The sequence below is a fragment of the Pantherophis guttatus genome, chromosome 6, assembly GCF_059756535.1.
Source record: "Pantherophis guttatus breed Tessera chromosome 6, ASM5975653v1, whole genome shotgun sequence".
Taxonomy (NCBI): Eukaryota; Metazoa; Chordata; class Lepidosauria; order Squamata; family Colubridae; genus Pantherophis; species Pantherophis guttatus.
This window is the reverse complement of record NC_142068.1, coordinates 93,513,213-93,538,355: the sequence shown is the minus strand read 5'-3', so window position 1 is coordinate 93,538,355 and position 25,143 is coordinate 93,513,213. Positions and strand designations below refer to the sequence as shown.

At 43.0% G+C, this 25,143-nt stretch overlaps 1 protein-coding gene across 2 annotated transcripts in view; it reads left to right on the top strand.

The window, feature by feature from the left end:
- ADK (adenosine kinase) overlaps nucleotides 1-25,143 on the top strand; it is a 256,903-nt gene that overhangs the window by 187,617 nt on the left and 44,143 nt on the right. For both annotated transcript variants that reach the window (XM_034435402.3, XM_034435404.3), the window contains exons 8-9: nucleotides 13,133-13,168; nucleotides 16,594-16,708. In XM_034435402.3, the coding sequence (XP_034291293.3) occupies nucleotides 13,133-13,168; nucleotides 16,594-16,708 (151 nt within the window). The remainder of the gene's footprint in view (nucleotides 1-13,132; nucleotides 13,169-16,593; nucleotides 16,709-25,143) is intronic.

The window sequence follows — 25,143 nt, the reverse complement described above, 5'->3', positions numbered from 1 at the left end:
GGAATTCCCCAGCCAGTCATGGCGATAGTATTTATGGGAGGGGAGTAGGTGTCTTGTTGGACTATTGTGGCCCGCCAGCAGAGCTGGCAGCAGAGACGGACAGTGAGGAGGTTGGGGAGGAACGTGGGTCAGTCCTGGAGTCTGGGGAAGGCTCGGACGAGGGCTCTGCATCAGAGGCAGAGAAGGGACCAGGGTCATCTGGGAGTTATGTGCTGCCTCCGGAATCTGACATCAGTGAGGCAGAAGAACAGTGTGAGCCTGTTCCCAGTGTGCGCATGCGCAGAGCTGCCAGAAAGCAAGAACAAATAAGAAAAAAAAGGGCAACTCGGGAATAAGGCTTGGAGATGATTGGCCCCTCCCATAAGACATAAAAGAGGAACAAACAGACATGAGTCTTTGCAGGAAGCAATTAGTTCATATAGTCAATTCAAGCTCTGAGAAGCTCATTTGACTCTGTGCTCTGTTTGGCCTTGCAAAACTAATTGACAATTAGGTCCCTGGCAGCATTTCAAGGGAGATAAAGGTGGATGCTTATCAACATTACCCTGACAGACTGTGTCAACTCAAGCAGACATCTGTCGGAATCTTCACAGACTGTTTGTGAATTATTACAGGCTGTGAATGACCATAATTCACAGCCATCTCAATAAAGTAGGTTTTTGGGACTAAAATCGTGATATATGCTTTCTCAGGAAGCCTAGGTCAGAACATGGACCACCATTTAAGTGTAAGCCAGCAGTGTGCTGTAGCTGCCAAAAAAGCCAATAGAGTCCTAGACTGCATCAAAAGAGGGATAGCATCAAGATCACAAGAACTAATAGTACCATTCTATACTGGTGTGTCTTTACTCCACACTTGGAATATTGCGTCCAGTTCTGGTCACAACCATTCAAAAAAGATGCTGAAGCCCTAGAAAAAGTATAGAGAGGAGTCATAAAAATGATAACAGGTCTGAAGACTAAATTGTACAATGAACGGCTGAGGTAACTAGGTCTGTTTAGTCTAATGAAAAAAAGGCTCAGGGGAGATAATGATAACAGTCTTCTAATACTTGAATGGCTGTCACAAGGAAGAGGGGATCCATTTATTCTCCAAAGCACCAGAGAACAGGACTGTTCTGCCCCAGCTTCGGATTCCCAGAGAATGTGACACACACCAAGCTTCGCAAACACTGTTTAATTCCAAACAAACCCCTTTCAAGAATGCAGGCTTCCCGTGCAAAGGGTCCTTATCAAAGTTATTAAGAACAAAGTCCGACAAAAGTTGGCAACCAGCCCAGAAAACCAGATATGAGAAGTCGCTTGCTCTCCAAGATGCTCTGTAGTAATGAGACATTGTTTCTATCAAGAAAGCACTAGCTGCGTGCGACTTAAATAGGCTAAGGGAGTGGCCAATTATCCTCAAGCCCTACTCTCAAGTAGACCTCCTCCTCCTGACTAGCTACTCCTGCCTTTTGGCAGCCCTGCGTGCCCGAGCATTGAGGAGAGGCTCCTCCACTTCGCTCTCTCTCCACTGGAAGGAGCCTCTGGAGGTTCTGAAGGCCCTGGCTGAGTCTCTGCCTCTGGCATCACACCCTCTTTGGCCTCCTCGCTGTCCACGCGAGCGCAGGCTGCTGGCGCAACACCACACCAGCCTCCTTGTCGTCGGGATCAGCCACGATCCACGCAGGCCGCTGGTGGGCCACAACAAGGACAAAAAGCAATGGGTAGAAGCTCACCAGAGGGAGATCCAATCTGGAAATAAGAATTTCCTAGTAGTGAGAAGAGTTAACCAGTGGAACATCTTGCCTGCCGAAATCTTGGATACTCCACTGCTGGAGTTTTTCAAGAAAAGATCAGACAGCCGTTTGTCCACGATAGAGTAAGGACTCCTGTCTTTGGCAGGAAGTGGACTAGAAGACTTCTGAGATCCCTTCCAGCTCTATGATTCTATGTGTCAGGCCTGCCTCAGCTCAGGTCTTTAGGAAAGAAAGACCCTCGACTTCATTTGGTTGAAGTGATAGGTTCTTTTACTAAGGTTAAGTGGTTGCAGGGAAAGAAAGGCTAGATCTGGTGTGAGTATTCCCACACAAAAGTTACACTTCCCACCCACCCCCGGTTCCTGGCCCTCTCCCCCCACATTTGACCAGTCAATCAGTGTCCAATAGCAGGCCAGCCAGATGTTTTGGGAACTGTGTGGTGGTTCTGTTCTCATCCTGGATGCCCTTGAAGACCAGTTTGATTTGGTCCTGCCACCTCTGGTTTGTCGGGAGTGTCTCCCCCCCCCTTTCACCATTTGTCTTTCTGTTCCCAGACTACTACTCTATATTCCTTTGGGGAGGGCCCTTCCCCCTGGCATTTTATGGCAGGATGCCACCAAAGCTGAAAATGGCAGATCTGACGTTATGAGTCTAGCAACATGGCTATGCTTTACTAGTATCTTCTGCTGTGAGGTTTGTTAGCTTGACTTTTTAACTAATACCGGTAGGAATTCTGAAAAGCCTCCTATGCAACTAACCAGACCTGACTCTGCTTAGCTTCCCAGACTAAGTACCATCTTCTACTAAATTAGAAGGGGGATCAATGCTTTCCTCATTAAAATTCTTTCCAAGGTGTTGGCAACACGTCTTCAATGGCTTTAATTAATATTAATTAATCTTAATCCATTAAAGTATTGGGCACTTAATCTGTCAGGCTATCCCTGGATTAGAATTTGTTTTAAAAAGCAGAGTAACTGGTGCGTGATCAGAAAAAAAAACACAATTGAAAGAGAAATCGTCACTTATTTTTCAATAAAGCGTATTCTAAGTAGATCAATTCAGGAACAGGAGCAGCATTACGGGAGATGCCTGTGTGTTTTTGTATGCTTGGATTTAAGCTACCTCAAGCAGATCATGTTTAAGAGAGCTGTTACCGTGCCACATGTTTTTTTGGCCGCCTCATTGGTTTAAAAAAAACAAAAACCTGCCTTATTTAGAATTGAGCATTTCATTAAATCTTCTCCAACAGTGACAGTTCTGGTATTAAACGATCTTATCTAGGAAATCAATTAAAAATGAGACCTATCATTTTTGCGCCACTAGACAGATCCTAAGTTACTTTTGCATCACCTGTTTAGCTTGTAGCCATTATAAATCTTCCCAAAGAGTCCTAAGCAAGTAATTAGAACTGCCACACCTCTTCTAGCCGCATAACAAAAGCGCAGATAAAGAGTTTCTAAACCTCTTTTAATGATTTTTCATGGTGTGTTAAACTTGAAAGTGATACCAGGGGTAATATCCTCGATTATGTTGCTCACTCTGTGTCTCTTAATAACACTCCCCACTCGATTAACATTAAAAGAGAGTACATAATCTTGATAATTATATAAATACTCCTGTATTGCCTTGAGCCCTTTTCAGTGATGCTGGACAGGTCTGGGGGGGGGGGGGTAAAAAAAACATTTTAGGCCCCTTTATATATATGTGTGTGTGTGTGTGTGTGTGTGTGTGTGTGTGTGTAAATTTGATTTATATGCCGCCCTTCTCCGGAGACTCGGGGCGGCTTACAATGCGCTAAGCAATAGCCTTCATTCTTTAGTATACTTATACAAAGTCAGCTTATTGCCCCCACAACTGGGTCCTCAATTTACCTACCTTAGAAAGGATGGAAGGCTGAGTCAACCTTGAGCCTTGGTGAGATTCGAACCTGCAGTAATTGCAAGCAGCTGTTCTTAATAACAGGGTGCTTTAGACCACTGTACTACCAAGGCTCTTAATATATTTTTCTATTTATGTATTAGACTTTTCCCCAACATTTTTGTCTTTAATGTGTTGTTGTTTTTTCCCTGAGTGTAAGGTGAAGACCAGCTCCATCCAATTGCATTAGTTCTTCCAGGAAGAGCAATGGAAATTATGAGTGCTGGACTTTAATCCTATATTGATTCAGGGCATCAAATCCCAGCGCTCCAGATGATGATTGCAAGGCAGAAGCAAATGAGCCACATGCAGAACCTGAAGTTTACGAATCTATCCATCAGAGCAGGAGTGTCAATCTCACGGCCTGGGGGCCAGATCTGGCCTATGGGGCGGCCCTGGAAACAGTGAAGGACCAGCCCATGGTGCTTCTGCCAGTGAAAACAGGCTCCCAAGCTTCATTTTTGGCTGCCCCAGCCTCCTGAAACCCTCTGCCAGCGAAAACAGAGCTCAGGAGAACCGCGCACGGCCCTCGCAAGCTCTGTTTCCAGCTGCGACAGCCTGCTGCAACCCTCCCGAGCTGCGTTTTCACTGACAGAGGCACCGTGGGCTGGTCCTTCGCTGTTTCCAGGATGGCCCCACAGGCCAGATCCATTTTCACTGGCAGGCAAAGGGTTGCAGGAGGCCAGGGCAGCCAAAAACGGAGCCCAGGAGCCCTTTTTCACTGGCAGAGCACTCAGGCCACCACAGGTGCCCCCGACACGAGAGACGTAGAGCTGGCCACACACCCCCAGGCCCCCAGAAGTCAAAAACAACCCTGATGCGGCCCTCAATGAAATTGAGTTTGACACCACTGCACCAGAGCCTCCTGGAAATGACATTAAAGCTTCCATTTTATTCTAGTTCAGATATTGGACATGTCACAAGTTAGTCCTGTAACCATCAACTAGGTAGCATCGTTTCCGAAGTGCCTTCTGGAATGACTCACCATGACAAGTTTTACAAAGGCTTCTGTATATAGTACAAGCCTCATTTAGTTTAGAAATATATCAGAATCATGCGGGAAAGGGCTATGTAGTATTGGATTGATCAAATCCAGAAGGATGTTATGCCAGGAAAGCTGGAAACAACACAAGAGCCATAGTGGCGCAGTGGTTAAAATGCAGTACTGCAGGCTACATTTGCTGACTGCCAGCTAGCAGCAGTTCGGCAGTTTGAATCTTACCGGCTCAAGGTTGACTCAACCTTCCATCCTTCCGAGGTCGGTAAAATGACGACCCAGATAGTTGGGGGCAATATGCTGACTATAAACCGCTTAGAGAGGGCTGTAAAGTACTGTGAAGCAGTATATAAGTCTAAGTGCTATTGCTACATGCTATCTGGTGAAGCCTTACCATTTCCAGTTATTACCATCCCCAGATATTATGGGGATGGTTTAAAAATGGTAGATTGAATCTGTCAAGGGGTCCATTTGCATTAATGTGTCAATTGCTAATGTAATGTTCATTTTGTTGTTTCAGTTATTTTATCTTGAAGCAATGTATGGGTTAGAACTGCAGGTCAGAATTTCATTAAGATGCCAGTAGTCAGTGTCTTGAAATCAAGATGGAGTGAAGAGTAAGATACATTTGAGCCAAATTGTAAATCAGATGCATTAGTTGGCTAATCTGGAGTTCCAAAGATTATCTTGGAACATAAACAAGGATAACACAAATTTGAAACAAGCAAAGCTGTGTTTTGTGAAGCTGGAATAATGAAAGCAAGCTTCTGTTGCTGCATCTTCATTCCAACTCTTTGATGAATTGATGATGGAATTTAATTCCAATCTCTGCAGTTGAGAAATTGGAGAAGGTCCAGTACTGAGTCAGAAAAAAGTTAGTTTGAAAAATGCCCAGCTATGTTTTGATTAGAGGCAGATACTGTTTATCTGGGATCTAAAGAGATCTGGAAGCTTCCTGCATATCCTTTTTGGGTTAGTGGTGTTTCTGGAGTTGCCACCACTGCCTCTGAGTTGATTCATCCTCTGACAGCTTGATGCATGTTAACAGCATGTTCTACTTTCTCCAGTCATCACCTTTTCATCACTTATTGAGCAATTTACGTTTAGGGAAATCAGACAGATACTTCTATTCTACATTAGGCTGAAAAAGTATATTATTAAATGATGCTTACCTACGAATTCATGTTTCAGTCCAGAAATTATGCCAGATAGAACAAGAGTGAGGAAATAATAGTCAAGAATCAATAGTCGCTTCAAAGGACATGTATATTTCAGTGGCAGTATATAAGATATTTGGGGATTTATCCATGGTCCAGAACTATATAGATATTGTCCTGTCTTAGGCACAAAAGCCAGGTGGGTGACTTTGGGCCGGTCCCTCTCTCTCAGTCCAACTCACTTTACAGTTTGGATGTTGTGGGGAAAACAGGAGGAAGAAGGCATATTAGGTATGTTTGAAGCCCTTGAGTTATTTATAAAGTAATATAAAGGTGGGATAAAAATTAAATATATCCAGAAAGTTGAAAATGACCTTAGAGCATAAGAGAGTATATTCCAAACAGAATTCATATTCATTAAAGAGCCTACACATATACACGCATGCATGCCAGGGGTGAGATTCACTTACCAAACAGGACGTGATGATGTGCAGGTGGGTGGGCGGAGCCTCCCGCAGCCGCCGCTACCGGTTCATCCGAACCGGATAGAACCGGCTGAATACCACCACTGATGCATGCATAATACATGTATACACCCAAAGGTCCTTTCCAAAAGACAACTGGACTTTCTTGTTCTTTCCTTGAAAACGTTTCACTTCTCATCCAAGAAGCTTCCTCAGTTGAGAACTGAAGAAGCTTCTTGGATGAGAAGTGAAATGTTTTGTTTTTTAAAAAAAACCCAAGAAAGTCCAGCTGCCTTTTGGAAAGCACCTTTGGAACAACCATGACCCGGATAATTGAGAATCTCCATAGACATACATATGTACAGTTTCACTCCTGTTCTGGTTGGTTACTGTTGTGATCCAGGCCCAAATAGGTAGTATTAGACGCAAACAGTTCCAAAACAAAGAGACTTTATTAGAACAGCTGAGAATTAACTCATTCTCAGCGTAGTCCAAACTAAATTAAAACAAATTCTTCTTCACACAAATTCTTCAGTGTAATCACCAACCTTGGTATAATTAGGCAAACTGCCAAAGGCTTCTCTTGGCAAAAGTTCAGAAGCAGAAGACGCCGACCAGAGATAAGTGCAGCAAGACAAGAACAAGTCTATCAACGTTGTTTTCCGACAAAGAGCCCAAGAGCCGTTGCTGGTCTTTTAAGCCTTATGGGAGGAGCCAATCATCTCTTGGCCCTAATCTAGCTGCTCTTGCCTTCTGGCAGCTCTTCTGATACGTGCACTAGGAACAGGCTCCTCCTGTTCCTCTGCCTCTTTACTGTCAGCCTCTGTAGGCTCCGGAGTCTGCACATCACTCCCCAATGGCCCTGGCCCCATCTCTGCCTCCGACGAAGAGTCCTCATCCGGGCCTTCTCCAGCCTCCAGGACTGGCCCCTGTTCTACCTCATCCTCATCGCTGTCCGACTCCACTGCCAGCTCCTCAGGCTGCTGGCGGACCACAACAGTTCCTGGTCAAGAAGGATAAGGAAAAAAGTTGGCTTATCCTCTTTTCCAGAATCCACAAAAAACATTGATATGTCTGAGATGTTCTCTTCAGCTATCTATCATCTGTTTCTTGGTCTTGACTCTCAACTAATGTCTCTTAATACTGTGTTTCCTTCAGAAAGAGAGAGAAGTGTTTATTAACAGGAAACTGCTCAACACTTTGGTTGTAATAAGGAGTTTAGCTGTCAGATTTCTCTTCCATAGAAGGCTGTCTACCCATTAGATCAGGAGAGGGCAACTATGTCCTCCATGCTGGCTCAGGAATTCTGGGAGTTGAAGTCCACAGATCGTAAAGGGGCCATAGTTGTCCACCCCTGCATTAGATTCTTTTTCTTCATCTGAGGAATCCATAATAGAAGAGAAATCAAGGCCAGATAGTCTTCACATAATGTTTTCAGTGTTTTCAACATGGCACATAACACAAAAATATTAGTGTTTTGAATCAATCAATTAGTGTTTTGAATCAATTTCAAGATTGATTTTGAATCAATTTATTCTATCGACATCAATGGAATAAATGCCGTATTTTTCAGAGTATAAAACATACCGGACTATAAGACACACCTACCTTTTTTGGTGAGGAAAACAAGAAAAAGAAATCTGCCTCTGCCTCCCAGCAATTTTGCCTCGTTGCAGCAAACAGCAAACAGCCTGCTTTACTTTCATTTTTTCAGCATAGCTTGATTAGCACAAGGGGAAAAATATCTGCTCCAGCAATTTACCTCCTTGCAGCAAGCAGCAGAGCCCTGCGCAAAACAGCTGAGAGTCGGGAGGGCGATCCAATCAACTTGTGCTAATTAGATTGTGCTGAAGCTGAAAGGAGCTGTTTTGCTTGCTGTTTGCTGCAAGGAGGTAACTTCTGGGAGGCAGAGGCCAAAGGGTGGGGGCCAGTCGGTGGGCAGGGCTACCAGTGGTGGGATTCAGCCAGTTCGCACCACTTCGGGAGAACCGGTTGTTAACTTTCTGAGCAGTTTGGTGACTGGTTGTTGAAAGAAATCATTAGGGCAGAGAACCGGTTGTTAAATTTTTGAATCCCACCACTGGGGGCTATATTCGGTATATAAGACGCACCTAAATTTTCACCCCCTTTTGGGGGGGGGAAAGGTGCGTCTTATACTCCGAAAAATACGGTAAATAGGATAGTCATAAAATATATATCATCCCCACTGGAAGAAAATTCCATGGTTTGGAGGGAAAAATAAGCCCAGAATAATTCATGGCCCTTATGTTATAGGTAATGCTTTCCATCTATGGCAGGGGTGTCAAACTCAAGGGCCGTGGGCCGGATCTGACCCATGGGGTGCTTAAATCTGGCCCACGGGGCTGGCCTGGAAATAGCAAAGGACTGGCCTGCAGGGCCTCTGGCAGCCAAAACGGAGTGCTCCCAGGTCCTCCCGTGCCCCATTTGGCCAACAAAGTGCTGCAGGAGGCCATCCAGGCCAAAAACGGGGCACTGGGGGTGGGGCTGCACACAGCCCCACTGCGCCACATTTTGGCCGGCAGGGTGATGCAGGAGGCGTCCGTCCTATCTCTCCCCTTCCTTCCAGCCGGCCTGCGGAGGCGAATTACAATACTGATCCGGCCCTTGAAGAAATCCAGTTTGACACCCCTGATCTATGGCATCATTATAGGTTCTTTTTCAGAATGATAAAACTAAATAGGTATTTGGAAGATCCTCCATTTTTGAAAATGCAGAGAAGATTTTAATACCTTGTTAGTGAATTTCTGCTAGTGTAGAAATGTGTGAGCGTAATTCCGATAGACCAACCAACATAGTTAGTAACAAAAGTTCTTCATACCAGAAAATCTTCTCTGGAGGATTGAGGGCTCCCCTGAAGCAGCTGCTGAGAAGGTGGAGAAACCGATAAGATAATCGTATTTATATAATCCACCATTTTCTCCATTTTTTAATTCCACTCAATTCTGAATATCTGCATATCAAATTGATTTATTATAACAAGTATCTATAAAAACTAATAGTGGATTGTTGTTGTTTTTTTTTTTCCATTTTAAAGGATTTAACAAGTTGTTCTAATTTCTCAGGTGTTTCGGAAGTTGAAAGTGCTGATGGTCCAATGTTGTTAGCAAATGTTGCAATTGTAAATATTTCCATTGGGTTATACCGGATAAATGATATTTACCTTCTAACACAGAGTATCTTAAAAATTCATCTTCATCATCGGTCAGTTGGTCCAAAATCTATACCTCACTATTCATCCCGTTTTTCCATATTGTCATTCCCCCCCCCCCCCCCCAGCTTTCAAAGTTGGGTTTCCCCGTCAAGTCAATTTGGCATGGGAAAAAGGACTGATTTTTTTTTTTAATTAGATAACTTTCAATAACTTTCTAACTGACAGAATTATTTCCAAAGATATCAGAGCTTTAGAATATTTAGATCCTAATACTGCTCATCCATCATTGGCATCCTTCAATCTCAAAAGACTATGGTATCGTGCTCTGGAAAGAGGTCCTAAAACAGCATCTAGTGTGACTAAAAAGGCCAATTCGAGGGTGGCAATCCCTTCCACACTGAGGGCAGATATATTCTGTCCCCTGCCCAGCCCCTAGATTTCGCTGGTTCCGGGACTGCCTCTTTGCCTCGGCCTGCCGAACAAGTGTCTCTTCGAATTGGAGAAGGCCATGCTGCGTCTTTAGCCTCCAAGCTGAACGATCGGAGGTCAAGGTTTCCCAGTTGTTAATGTCCATTCCCAGGGCGTTTAGGTCCCTCTTGCAGATATCCTTATATTGCAGCTGTGGTCTCCCTTTGAGGCGCTTTCCCTGCACTAATTCTCCATACAGGAGATCTTTTGGAATCTGACCATCAGCCATTCTCACGACATGCCCCAGCCAGCGTAGACATTGCTGTTTCAATAGTGTATTCATGCTAGAAATTCCAGCACGGTCCAAGACTGCGCTATTTGGAACTTTGTCCTGCCAGGTGATGCCAAGAATACATCGGAGACAGCGCAGGCTCATCCAAAGTGATCGATTAAACAGACTTAATGCAGGCTGCCCATCATGGTTGTAAAACTTTTGTGATCTTTTTTTTTTCTTTTTTTTGCGGTGGCTAATCAAATACTGCAGTTGTTAAGCAAAAGTCATAGTCGTAAAGTAAACCTATGATTGACTACGGGTACGGTTTTGCCGTAAACCAAAAAAATGGCCAGTTTTCAGCAAAACTGCCCTGAAACTATAGTCACGTGACTGCGGCATTGTTGCTGAGCCCCTGAGGTTCAGTCACGTGGCTGGGTGGCCCGACCCTCAGAACTTTGAATTCAGGTTATAAGTAGCCCCAAGGTAGGTCTGTTGTAATTTTGAAAGTCACTAAGTGAGAACTACCTATGTATGCATATGTCAAAGTTACCCAAATCAGAAAACTAACACCAATTGTTGGCTTCCTGCATTTCATACTTGGCAGTAGATAAGCATGATGATATAATACCAGATTCAGAAAACCAGATCCTCCCTCATTAATTGGTAATTGCATTTTTTGTAAAGATACGAAAGAATGCATTAACATGACAGAAAGCAGTCCCAAAGGTGCTTTTTCAGGAGGCAACTGGACTTCCTTGTTTTTTCTTTGAAGACATTTCGCTTCTCATCCAAGAAGCTTCTTTAGCTCTGAAGAAGCTTTTTGGATGAGAAGCGAAACGTCTTCAAAGAAAAAACAAGGAAGTCCAGTTGCCTCCTGAAAAAGCACCTTTGGGACAACCATGACCTGGATGACGGAGAATCTCTACGTGACAGAAAGCAGTTCAGCATTGCTCACTCTTTACATGCTATTTCTACAGTGCACATTATGCACTCCTTGAGTGTAGTTGTAGTGTAGCTGCAACTTCACAATGCATTTTTAATGTCCAGTGTTGCTAATTAACTAGTTTTTTTATTGTTGTTGTTGTTGTTTGGGGGTTTTTTGTAAAAGATTGGAAGGTTGCAATTTCAATTATGAGAATTTCCGAAGTGGCAAAAAGAAAAGGAGGATTTTAGGAAGGGACAACAGGGATGTCTCCACGTTGTATTTTATCAAAGGCATGTGGTGACGTTGTGTATATATTGTGCTTGTAAACCATGAGGGATGATGAGAGAAAGCAATTGTTTTGCCTAAAGCTATTTATTTCATTAAATGGGGATTATGCAGGAAAGATATCAATACCCTGCATATATTGAATATACTTCTTTGGCCCATTGATTAGTTCTTTGATCAATTCCCATCAACCCTAATTATTTGTTACAGTGGCTGGGGCTGAGAGGAGCTGCTTATAGTTCTCTAAGCCATTGGTTGGTCAAGAGACCAGAAGTTGCTTCTTTAGATATTTTTCTTTTTTTTTGTTGTTCTTGTTGTTGCCTTTCACTTTTGCCCTTTTATAATATCTTTTTTCTCTTTCATCTTCTACATTTCCCTAGTTTTTAAAATCTTTTTTATTTTAAAACAAGAGAAACCTGCTTTCTCAACCTGTAGAGAATAGAATAGTCATCCTTGGTTGGATGAACTCCTTCTAATCATAGGTCACAGTTAGATTTTGGAGTGCTGGTATTTCTAGAGGGGGGGGGACTCACATGCATTTGCATCATAGGCAAAACAGGTGTTTGACATAGGCCCACATGGCCCATTTTTGGCCTTCCCAGCCTCCAGAAACACTCTGCTGGCCAAAAACAGGCCTCATGGGGCCTCTACACGGCCCGTTTTTGGCCGGCAGAGTGCTTCTGGAGGTTGGGGAGTACTGTGGAAAGAAATAAGAGAAGGAAAAAAGCGCATCTTGAGCCCGTGTCAAATGCCCACCATGACCACACCCACCCCAGCCACGCCCACCATGACCACATCCACCCCCCACCCCCGTCCTCCGAGGTCAAATATAACCCTGATGCAGCCCTCAATGAAATCGAGTTTGACACACACCATCACCACCACCACCACCACCACCACCCCCGGTGTACAGAGACAATCTATGTGGAAGCTTTCATGTTTATTTTCTTCTTCTGGAAACAACATCACAATGTTTTGATTGCCGGCACCTGTGTCGCCTTCTTGACTTGACAACCTGGGAATTCTTATGCACTGAAGGAGATTCCAAGGGAGCAGTTTCCATTCAGGAGGATATCTCGAAATGTTTAAACATACACTCCAAACATCTCTGGGAAAGTTTGCTAAATTTGTTGCTCCTGCCATCACTGTTGGATATTTTAACTATCTAACGAGAGAATTTTTCCATTGCATGGTTTTATCTGTAACTCCACAGCGGATATTTTTCTCTGCAATATGAGCTTGAAGCCTTGAGCAGGGACGCATTGTCCTGGATCACAGCTACAAATATTTGGACATGAAAGGTCATCTTCCTTGATTTGTGCTGTCATCCCACGGTCATTCGCCCAACGTGGTTGCTGTCAGCCAAACTCATACCGTAGTGACGATACAAGATCAGATTGTGACTCTAAACTGCGTAAGGTCGAGTTGATTTAAGGCACAGTTGCAACTTTGGATTGCATCTAACGCAAATTCCCAGCTACAGTTGCTGGGAAGCATCATTGTTATGATTAGCCATGATGAACGTGGTTAATCCTACTTGTCCATCCTGACGTTGCCCATGAAGGGGAAAACCTGCATTTTATTTCCATCATGTGTGAAAGGCGTTGACACGTCCTTGCACCCAGGGGTCATTTCAATGCAGGGAACTGAAGGGTTGGCCGCAGCCCGATTAAGATAACTCCGTAAAAGGGGACAGTCGCCTGAAGCACCTTCCAAATATGTTATTTCTTTATTATCTAGCACTTTATAATTAACTGCTGCTTTTTAATTATTATTATTGTTATTATTATTTCAGGAAGCTGCCGCTTTTGCTCGAGAGCAAGGCTTTGAGGTGAGTAAGCCTACATTACACGCTAAACAGATTCTAAAGGGTTTTTCTTTTTTCCCGTTGCTGATAATGAAGTTCTTTTGGACAGTGATTGATGTGCTATTATCCTCTCCAAGCTTCGCTGCGGTTGCCATAGAGACTTGGCAGTCGTCATGGTTTCTTTGTTCTGCCAGCTCAGTGTTATGACGCACTCTGCGAGGTCTGCACCCAACATCGCCTACAGATGTTATTTATTGAATTTTGAAAAGCCTCTCGGGAAGCTGAGAGGCTGGGCGCAGCTTCAAGCTGCCTCTGCAGATACGGAACCTGCCAGCCGGTTCCGCTAAAAAGCCACCTCATTAGCTGAATTACACTCTTATATAAAGACCCTCCGCGAAAAAGCCAGGGCCGAGCAAGGCAGAATTCAGGAACAGAATGCCATTTTGAGTAACCTGGACCTGTGCTGAACGCCGATTATCCCGATGCAAATGCTTTGGCGTGTGGAATTGTTAACAGCTGATTAGCGGGAGTCCCCCAGCCTCTCTGGGGAGTGGGCTGTTCTTTTGTTAACCTGTCCGGGGGCTGTTTTTTGTTTTTTTTCCCCCTCCATCTGGGTCCGCCTCTTAACATACGTGCATACACAGACACACACAGAAGCTCCCTTCTTTTGTTCAGCCTGTCAACTGCCTCCTTGTGAAAGGGTCTCCGTTTCTAGAGATGTGGGTGGGTGGGTGCTACATCCAAACAATTTGATCCAAGGAATTAGTAATTATAGGACGTGGGGGCTGCCCCAAACACAATAATGTTAACAACCAATTTCTTTTAGATCTTTATGGTCTGGTAGCAAGTGCAATAACAACACCCTCTTTAAATTCATTTGCTTTACTCCCTTCTCAAAGGGGTTGTTCATAAGACAAATGGAAAGCGAGGGATCCCCTCTGCATTGATCAGGCCTCAACAGCTGGGAGACCCCGTAGGCCGGTCTGTGCCTTTCCTCTGCGTTTGTTCAAGTACAAAGGAGAAGTTAGGGAGGAACATCTGGCGAGTGTATGTGTCCCCAATTTAAATTGCTTCAAGATAACACGAAAACATGCCCCTCTGTCCCGTACGTGTTTTAAGCTGTAGGCTTTGTCATTTCATGGTGTGTTCTGAATTGCGATGGACACTTCTATGAAACCAAGGCTGCGGGAAAACTTTTCTTTTCTGCAATTAGATTTTTGTATAACCTAGCTTAGCATTAACATAATTTAATCAAAGAAAAGCACAGGTGGTGTATATTTTCATTTTTCCCTTGAGTTAGGAATGTGGAACAAGTCTGATTTAAATTCACACAGAATGACAAAATCATGCTTACCTTTTCCCTTAGCGGCTTTTGAAATATTTTCTAACGTAATTTTTAACATCCTAAATCTGTCTCGCTTGATTCTCTTCCATTGCTGACCATCCAGAAGACCATTTATACTTTTTCTCTTTCATCAGGATATCTGCAAAGTGGATTAACAAAAATTAAAGATTAAATTCAATGATTTAATTTCAATTAATTAAAAGTTTACCACCATTGACTGAATTAGAGTACAAACTGAAAGGAAAACTAAGATGGAACAAGGCTTTTTAAATGACACTTATGTGGGAATTGTATTAGAAACTGTAAAAGTTCAGTTCAGACAATGTTTTAATGGTTGCACTAAAGCCTTAGAAACTCTGAATTAAATGATACCTATTCTTTATAAGATGAGAGCTGTTTTTCTTAACCAAAAGACTAAATGTTTTATATTTAAGTAGAAGTCCCCAAATTGTATGGGGAAGCCACCCTGGAAGTATTTTTTGGAGCAAAACAATTTCAGCATGAATCATGAAGTTATCTTTCCTAATGTTCTTACAGATTTTAAAAAAGGTCCCGTAACTATTTTTGCACAATTCTCTAAGCAAGAACTTTCTTTTAATGTGCAAAAAAAACCCTTCCTCATTACTTTGAAAAATGTAATCTCCTGCAAAATGTCATTCGGAAAGAGATGTTGAGCAAAAAGATACAGATTTTTAGATTAAAAAGAATAACAATACCAGAGAATAATAAGATGCTGGGAGAGCATCATTGTGGCTAAAAGGGCCTTTTGAAAGTGAGATATCCAGAGAAAAATGTATGAAAGTGTGTATTTTTTTTTCAGGGCAGGTCAATGTGGTTGTAACTAGCCTTTATATACATAATTGAACCTGAAGAATTGAGTAGAGTTTTGTTTAGCATAACATTTTTAAAAAGGAGGCATAGCTTGTTGTATTGTATGGAGCACTCTAGTAATTCAGCATTTCCGTATAATTTGGGTAATACAGTCATAAGGAAAAATGGGGGGGGTTTAAATCAACCTGTAAATTGAATTCGGGAATTTGCTATGAGAAAAGACCACTTCCAAATTCTTCAAGTAAGATAAGGCGGGCAGATAGCTTTGTCCTTAATGATGTTTGTCTGAGGACTCCCACGAAGTGGTGTCGACTGGTATTTACAGATAGTGGATGACCCTTCAGCAATTCTGGGTTCCTAGATAGAATCCATCTCCTTGGAGAATTATGTACAAGAAGCTTGAGTTAGCTCTCTCTACGAGAACTACTCTGAGAGTATCAGTCTGTGGCCACGGAAGACCTTAAGAAGAATTACATTCTTTACATGGAACATAAGCCACTTAAGGTCGGTTTAGTGATCTATAAACCAGAAAAAGAGGGATAAGGAGAGGGATGCAGGCCCTGTCCCTACAGAAATCCCTGTGACTCTGGCTCTTGAAGAGCCATTGGGCTTTTTTGAAGCTTCTTATTTCCTGGGATGTAGAGAAATTGCTGAAGCCATGGAATTCTCCTCTTCTGGGTCCATACAGTTAGATAATGGAAAGGTTGGGACGGATAGTAAGAGCTGCTCCAGAAATGATGAGGAGGTTGATATTTGGAGGTCTCTTCAAATTCTTCCCATAGGAAGGAAGGGAAATATGAGGAGGAAAGAACCTCAAAAGAACTTTCCTTTGACTTGGTTTGGGGCAGATTTTGACCTTGTTGGTATAAATTGGATCAAGGTGGTCTTGGGAATCTGCTAAAGAGGACCAAGGCGACAGAGGCGGCTTTTAACTTCACCTCTGCCCCAGCAATCATATCAAGCTATCCGTTTCCCACTGCTACTAGCCAGGCGAATTAAATGAAAAATAACTGCCCAACAGTCTCATTTCTCCTCATCCTCTCGTTCGGTGATAATTTTGATCGTGGAGAAACTAATTTGTCCTAATCAAAGTAGCTTGTCAAGCTGTGATTTCATTCTGACATCAGTGCTCCACATTCATGTTCAACTAAAAATAATCCCTCTGCAATCTGTTGAAAAGTTTATGATCTGTCTTTGATTACTCAACGCTGCTGCTTTCAAGATTCTTCTTTTTTCTCTCTCTCTCTCTCTCTTTCCCTTTTGCTCTTCCAAGACGGAGGACATTGAAGAGATCGCCCGAAAGACTCAGGCGCTGAAAAAAGCAAATCCGAAAAGACAGCGGGTCGTGGTGTTTACCCAAGGGAAGGATAACACTGTCATGGCCACAGGTACATGCTTTTTAAAAAAGTAAATTTAATAGAATAGAATTCAATTCAATTCTTTATTGGCCAAGTGTGATTGGACACAAGGAATTTGTTTCCGGTGCGAAAGCTCTCAATGTACGTACAACAATAGTGGTAGATCAGGGGTGTCAAACTCAAGGCCCAGGGGCTGGAAACGGCCCACGTGGTCCTTAGATCTGGCCCATGGGACCGCCCTAGAAACAGCGAAGGACCAGCCCGTGGTGCCTCTGCCAGCGAAAACATCGCTTAGGAGTTCTATTTTCGCTGGCAGAGGGTTGCAGGAGGCCATCGCAGCCGAAAACGGAGCTCAGGAGCCTGTTTTCTCTGGCAGAGCGCTTGGGCCACCATAGGCGTCCCCAACATGAATGACGTTGAGCTGGCTACACCCACTCCAGCCCCCCGAGGTTAAACACAACCCTGATGCAGCTCTCAATGAAATCGAGTTTGACACCCCTATGATAGATCATTAACATTGTCATTGTAAAATACATTCATCATAAAACATTGGATATAACCAGGGGTGAAATCCAGCAGGTTCTAACAGGTTCTGGAGAACCGGTAGCGGAAATTTTGAGTAGTTTGGAGAACCGGCAAATGCTACCTCTGGCTGGCCCCAGAGTGGGGTGGGAATGGAGATTTTCCAATATCCTTCCCCCAGGAGGGGAGGGGAGGGAATGGAGATTTTGCAGTATCCTTCCCCTGGAGCGGAGTGGGAATGGAGATTTTGCAATATCCTTCCCCTTCCATGCCCACCAAGCCACGCCCACAGAACTGGTAGGGAAAAATTTTGGATTTCACCTCTGGATAGAACATTTAGCGATAGTCATGGATACTAAATAAGCAATCAACATTAATCATACTAAGATACTAATTAAACAATTTAAATCGTAAGATATAAGCAATAAGTTATAATCATAAGGAGACAGGTAATAGGGAAGATGAGAATAATGATGGCAATACTGCCTTTTTAGATAGTCTGACAGTGTTGTGGGAATTAGTTGTTTAGCAGAGTGACGGCATTGGGGAAAAACCTGTCATTGTGTCTAGTTGTCTAATTCTGATATTTTAAGGTCTACAACCCTAAAAGAATAGCTTTAAGAATATGGCATTCGGTTTTCTTGGTGTGCTTCTGGTGTGCTTAACAAATGAGAGTCAAATAAAGCAACAAAGGGGTCTTAAGAGAATGTACTATGTGAGTAATCCTGGTGTCAGCACTAAAGTAAATGCAGGTTGAAGTGCATTTGGTGAATTTGGTAAAAAGAACAGGGCAGTAGGCAGAACCAGTTGCTGATAATAAGAAAACCTTTGTGCATGCGTTTCCCAGGGAGTGTGATAATATGAGATGGATTGGGCTGCTTTTATAGGGTTTTCATATCTGAGCATCTGTTCATTTGGATTTGTGTTTAGGAGAAGCCTGGCTTAACTTTATACTTATCCAAGATATTATTTGGAAACATTACATGATCTTATGTAGAATGACTATAAAAGTCACTTTTCCATTTGAATAGAAATGTGTTTTATATTTTGATACCGTAAAATGTTCTCTTTATCAATTTTGTTACATTAGCAACCAACCCTCCAGGGATTATAGACATAATTATTTATCTGGTGTAAGGTCTAAACATAATTTTACACATTGGTACGATTCCAAAATGTTAAAGATACCTTTTCTAGTTCATCTGATGCCTCTGCATTAATATGGACTGTGTTTGAAAAGGTTTAAATTATTTAACTTGCATTTAGATTTTCTCTTGAGTTGTTTCTACTTGATTATCTGTATCAAAGCTCACCAAGTAACAGATGCTGTAAGGATTAAATTCATGTAAGTTGTAACGGAGAATACAAAATTTGATATACTGTGAAGTGAATTTCCAGCTGTTTTTTTTTTTTAATACAGCAGGAAATTCCACTTTTGGTTTTTCCCACTTGAAAACTTTTGGTCCTTAGAGAACAAAAGTGAAAAAGGAGCTTGTGTAGGAATGAAGTGATCTATGATATGCCATTTTAATCATTAAAATATGACTTTTCCTGCAGTTGGACACATTGTCTACATTTCTTGATTTAAATAGGGCTTTTGTGGGGGGTGGGGGGGAATCTATCATGCATTTTTTTGTCTAAAGCAACATACTTAATTCAGTTCTCTACTGCCTCCTCCATAGCTTTGAACTTAAGCTAAAGTCTCTTTTGGAACAGATTGTCAACCAGCAGGTCTGCAAATGTTTTGGAAAGAACTCTGCTAATATCAGGAGCCAGCATGGGTTTGAAACAAACTCTTTCTTTCTTTCTTTCTTTCTTTCTTTCTTTCTTTCTTTCTTTCTTTCTTTCTTTCTTTCTTTCTTTCTTTCCTTCCTTCCTTCCTTCCTTCCTTCCTTCCTTCCTTCCTTCCTTCCTTCCTTCCTTCCTTCTTTCTTTCTTTCTATCTTCTTTCCTTCCTTTCTTTTTCCTCCCTCCCTCTCTCCCTTGCTTCCATTAATTAGCAGGCCAAGGACATACTGTCATTGTACAGTACTTTGACCTCAATAAAGCATTTGGCAAGATCTCTCACAAGGTCAAGAATGGAAAAATGTTGGCTAGATAGTCCTGTGAATTTGCAGCTGGTTGAACTTGTTTAATGCCTATACATGATTTTGCATCATCCTGGAGGGAAGGATTGTATGGGTGCCATCTTTAGGAATGGAATGGAAGATGCCATGTAGAAGGAATGGTGGGAAGACTGAGGAAAATGATCCTAATAAAAATACGTAAGAACTATCACTCAGGTAAAGGAGTCTGAAACATTTTTAATTCTTCATAACATGATTCTTTGGAGTATAAGAAATGGGCAGGGAGCTACAGCACAACCAGACCTGTAAGTTTCTGTTGTTATAGCCAATGTGATATCTCTGAGCTTGGTGGTTTTCTGGCAGACGTTTCATTACCAAACTAGATAACCTCATCAGAGCACACTGAAGGAGTTTGAATCTGAATCTCAGCTGTCTCCAACAGCTGTTTCCCTCCACAGCAGAAATGCCTAATCCTTCTAGTAAATATCTGATGAGACATTTCTTTTATTCTTTGCCCAAGATATATTGAGGGGAGGATTTCCCAATAACCACACTTTAACAGATTAACAGAGTTGGAAGGGACCTTGTAGGTCATCTATTCCAACCCCACCCACTCCCATCCAAGCAAGAGGACCCTACACCATTTCTGACAAATGTCCAATTTCTTCTTGAAAGCTTCCAGTGATGAAACTCCCACAACTTCCAAAGGCAACTTCTGTTCCGTTGGTTGATTGCTCTCACTGTCAGAAAATTTCACCTTATATCCAGGTTGAATCTCTCCTTGATCAGTTTCCGCCCATTGTTATTTGTCTGGCCTTCCAGTGCCTTTGAAAATAGCTTGACACCCGCCCTCCTCTCTGTGGCAGCCCCTCAAATATTGGAACTCTACTATCCTTTCTCCCCTGCACGAGACTTTATGATTCCTTGTTGAGCTGAGTAGCAAAATGGGCTATGTTGTATTCAAAGCCAACTGCACATCAGTGTGAGTTGTTTTTTGAGATCGAGAGAGGGTTGAGATATTCGGTGCCGTATTTCCTGTTCACAGATATCATTGCCACATACATAAGTATACTTTGGCTTAAGTGTTCAGGATCTCTCGTAGAATGAGGTAGTGTTTAAGGACTAGGCAGTTGTGGAGTTACCTCACAAAATCCTTAATAAATTGGCTGGTTTTTAAGCTGCCCCTGATTCTGTAGTTCTGTCTCAAGTGTCCGGTTGGAAATTCCACTCAGTCTTTTAGAAGTAACCTCTCAACAGACTTCTCGGCCAAAGAGCCAATGAAAAGAAGACTGGCCAGCCTGGGCACACTTTGCTCCATCCGCCCAGAAAAGACGACCAGTTTGATGTAGTGATGAAGTTGTTGGTCTAGAACAGGTGTCTCCAAGCCCTGGTCCATGGACCGGCCCTGGTCGGCATGACAGCAACCAGTCCGTGCATACAAGTGAAGCCCCGTCTGCGGAATGCAGGCCGCACATGAAATCACACTCCTTCTGGTCTGTGGAGAAACATTTCTCTGTGGAACCAGTCTCTGGTGCCCAAAAGGTTGGAAGCCACTGGTCTAGAAACAGGAGATGGTGAGTGCTAGCCTCACCTTCTCCATGAAAGCTGGCTAGGTGACTTTGAGCCAATCGCCAGGAGACAGTGAGTTCTATTCCCGCCTTAGGCATGAAAGCCGGCTGGGTGACTTTGGGCCAATCACCAGGAGACAGTGAATTCTATTCCCGCCTTAGGGCACGAAAGCCGGCTGAGTGACTTTGGGCCAATCACCAGAAGACAGTGAGTTCTAGTTCCGCCTTAGGCAGGAAAGCTATCTGGGTGACTTTGGGCCAATCACCAGGAGATAATGAGTTCTAGTCCTGCCTTAGGCAGGAAAGCCAGCTGGGTGACTTTGGGCCAATTACCAGGAGACTGTGAGTTGTTGTAGTCCCACATTAGACATGAAGAAATGGCTAGATGATCTGGGCCAGTCATTCTCTCTCAGCCAACTTCACTTCACAGAGTCGTTGCATTAGGTACATTCACCACCTTGAGGTATATATGAAAAAAGTGGGATAAAAATCTTTTTTTAAAAAAAATATGAGCAGGTGAGGGAAAATTGAGAAATGGAGGAATAGATGGGGAGGGGCAGAAAGCCCTCTCCTCCCATAATGCCATTTCCTTTGTCTCTTTTTTCTTTCTGACAAGAAACCTTCGATCTCAGCTATATTGATAGTAAATATAAAGAACTCTTGCCATTTAAGAGTTTGGTTTCATATCCATACAGAAAGAAATCGGCTCCTGATGTGGGAGAGACCACAGACATTCAAATTATTGAGAGAACCACCAGGCTGGTAATTATGATTCACAATCGTTGGGATGCGTATAGTTTTATCTAGCCAAGATGATATATTTCCCAGGGGTCTTGGGATTATCTGAACTCATCACAATGTAATCCACCGTTCCCATGAGTCCAGGAACAAGTTGCTTTCACCTACCATAGATGTCAGCCTGATTCATATTAATTTGCTTCATCGGTTTCTGTATAGAAGCCCGGTACTGATCTTGCTGCTGAATATTAAGAAGCTTTGAGCAAGAAGGAGCAAAAAAAGGTCCCCTCACAGCTTTATGATTCTGCCATATACCGTATTTTTCAGTCTATAAGACGCAATTTCCAAAGTGGGTGGAAATGTCTGTGCGTCTTATAGAGCGAATGTTGCCGAAACCCCACCCACCCACCAGCCTCCACCCTTCAGCCTCTGCCTCCCAGCAATTTGCCTCCTTGCAGCAACAGCCTGGTCAGCTTAAGCACAGCCTGATTTAGCACAAACAGCTGATTGGCGGTTGGATTGGCCTCTTGGAATACCGCCTATCAGCTGTTCCAGGCTGCGGGGATCATTGCCGCCTCCGCACGTCCCATTTTCGGCCTGTTCTGCTCGATTGCCACTGCCTGGAACAGATACCTGGAGGCCGAAAATGGGACTCACGGACGTGGCAATAGGCGGTGGCAATGGGCGGCGACAGTGGCAATGGGCGGCAGCTATGCCCACAACCTGGAACAGCTGATCAGCGGTATTCCGGGAGGCCAATTTTTTTTCTTGTTTTCCTCCTCAAAAGCTAGATGCCTCTTATAGTCCGGAGCATCTTATAGTGCGAAAAATACGGTATTTTTAATTTCAGAAATGTGCATCCAAACAAGGACATTTAAATAATCTGAGTGAGAATTAAAGCAGAGAAAGAGTTTCTTAAGAAACTCAAGGTAACTCAAGGTAAAGATGGCTATAGAACAGGGGTGGGAAACTATGGCCCTTTTATGACTTGAGGACTTCAAATTCTGGGAGTTGAAGTCCACAAGTCATAAAAGGGCCATAGTTCCCCCACCTCTGTTATAGAATATCTGGCTAACTTGAAAAAATATAGGTGTCCAGAAAAAAATTGATCCGTAGTGGTGCAGTGGTTAGACTGCAGTATTGCAGGCAAATTCTGCCAACTGCCAGCAGTTCGGCAGTTCAAGTCTCACTGGTTCAAGGTTGACTGAGCCTTCCATCCTTCCGCGGTGGGTAAAATGAGGACCCAGATTGTTGGGGGCAATAGACTGATCTGCAAATCGCTTAGAGAGGTGTGTAAAGCACTATGAAGCCGTATATAAGTCAAAATGTTATTGCTATCGCTATCTAAGAAACTTGGAAAAGTCATGGAAGATGGGCCTAATGGCAGAATTCTATAGAAGGGGAAATGATATTCCTTTCTTCAAAAGAAGGGAAAGGGGACCCAAGAAACTTGCAGATGGGTTAATGAGATGCCAGTGATGGATAAAACTTTGGAACAATGTGTTGGTTTATGAACGTTTAGAAAGGAAGGCATAGTTTAGGGGGAGCTGGCTTCCCCACAAAGAAAACAGGATAAACTATCCTGATTTTCTTCCTAGTAATGTGCCTACTTTAGCTGAGCATGTACAGTGAGTCAAGCAGATGACCTTGATGGAAAGAGGGATGATCCATTAACAAAGCTATTGTGGCCCGCCAGCGGCCAGCAGAGCTGGCAGCAGATTCAGACAGTGAGGAGGTTGGGGAGGAACGTGGGCCAGTCCTGGAGTCTGGGGAAGGCTGGGATGATGGCTCTGAGTCGGAGGCAGAGAGGGGGCCAAGGCCATCTGGTAGTTCTTTGCTGCCTCGAGAGTTTCCGGAGTCTGACATCAGTGAGACAGAAGAACAGCGTGAGCCTGTTCCTAGTGTGTGCCTGCACAGAGCTGCCAGGAGACAGGAACAATTAAGGAAACAGGGTCGACTTGGGAGTAAGGCTTGGAGATGATTGGCTCCTCCCATAAAATATAAAAGAGAAGCGAACGGGACATGAGCTTTTGCAGGAAGCAATTGGTTCATCTGGCCAATTCAAGATTTGAAAATTCTGTTTGTGACTCTGTGCCAAGTTTGGCCTTACCCTGCGTCTGGAAATTAGCTCTTTGGCAGTGTTCCACGTGAAATAGGTGGGTGTTGATAACCTTCCTCTGAAAGACTGTTTATTAAGCCTTGCAGACTGTAAATGAAAGTAATTTGCAGCCGTATGAATTAAAGAGGTTTGCCGGGACTAAGTTTGTGCTGTTTAATTTCTAAGGAAACCTAGGTCAGTACAAAAGCAACCAAAAAGAAAACATAGCTTAAATCCAAACAATGGGAGAAGATTATGAAAATGGCTCAGGCAAAGACCTCCATAATTCACATGGATCTATTTCTTGGTCTAGTCTGCCTCACATAATACGATCTTTAGATGGCAAAATGTGGGGTGGACAATGGTGTAGAATTGGTTCAACAATCACACCAAGTGCCCATAGATCAAATATGAAGGTCATGAGTGGCATATTACTGGCTTTGGGGCTGTTCAATATATTTACCAATGACCTCGGTCAGAAAATATGATTTGTCAGATTTGCAGAGAATAGGGGAGATGGGAATGGGGAGTAGCATCTTAGAGGAAAATGTGAAGATTAGAAAGAAGCTAAGCAGCACTGCAGCAGTAAGAAATGCAGGGTCCTGCATTTTGGATAGGAAAAATCAAAGACGGAAGAGACCGCAATGAGCAGTAGGATGTGACAACAGTTGCAACAGATCACACGCACAAGAAGCAGCATGTTATCATTGCAAAGAAAGCCCATAGAGTTCTTGGCTGCATCAGCAAACATATAGAGTCAATCTTAAGAAAAATCATTGTCTATCTTTATTCTCCATTGGTCAGACTAGATGGAGAAAAGTGCATCAGTTCTAAGCCCTCTATTTTTGGAAGAATATCAATAAACAGGTCTTGAAGGAAAACCTTACAAAGAAGACGCAAATAAACTGTCAGAACGCTTACAGTTTCCAACAGTGTCTTGTTGTTTTTGTTTAAAAACCTACAAAGAAGATTTGGAGACATTGAGTATGTTTAGGGTGGAGAGGAGATGCCTGCAGGGACAGATCATAGCGATCTTAAGAATCTGAAGGGCTGTCAGATAGAACATGAGCCAGAATTGTTCAGAGCTGTTCCACGAGACAAGACAAGAAAGAACTGGTTTAAATTATAAGGATTTAAATGATAAGCAGATTTCAGTCGGACATCATGGAAAAATAATCCTAATCATAGGAACAAAGGGCCTTGGGCAGTGTGGATTCTGAAGGAGTTTCAGCAGAAGTTGGATAGCCTCACAAGAATCCTGCAGTAGATTCCTCCACATGTTGAACTGGTCATTTGCAGGATCCGTAACGTTGAGTGTTAAATTCTAGCTTTCTATGGAAAATCTTAAGATTATTTAGGCCATCCCCATCTTCTGCTGCTGCTGCTGTTTTTTGTTTGTTTGTTTGTTTTGGAGAGAAATCAACACTTAACGAAGTATGTATGTCATGGCCATTCATCATTCTGTTGTTGTTA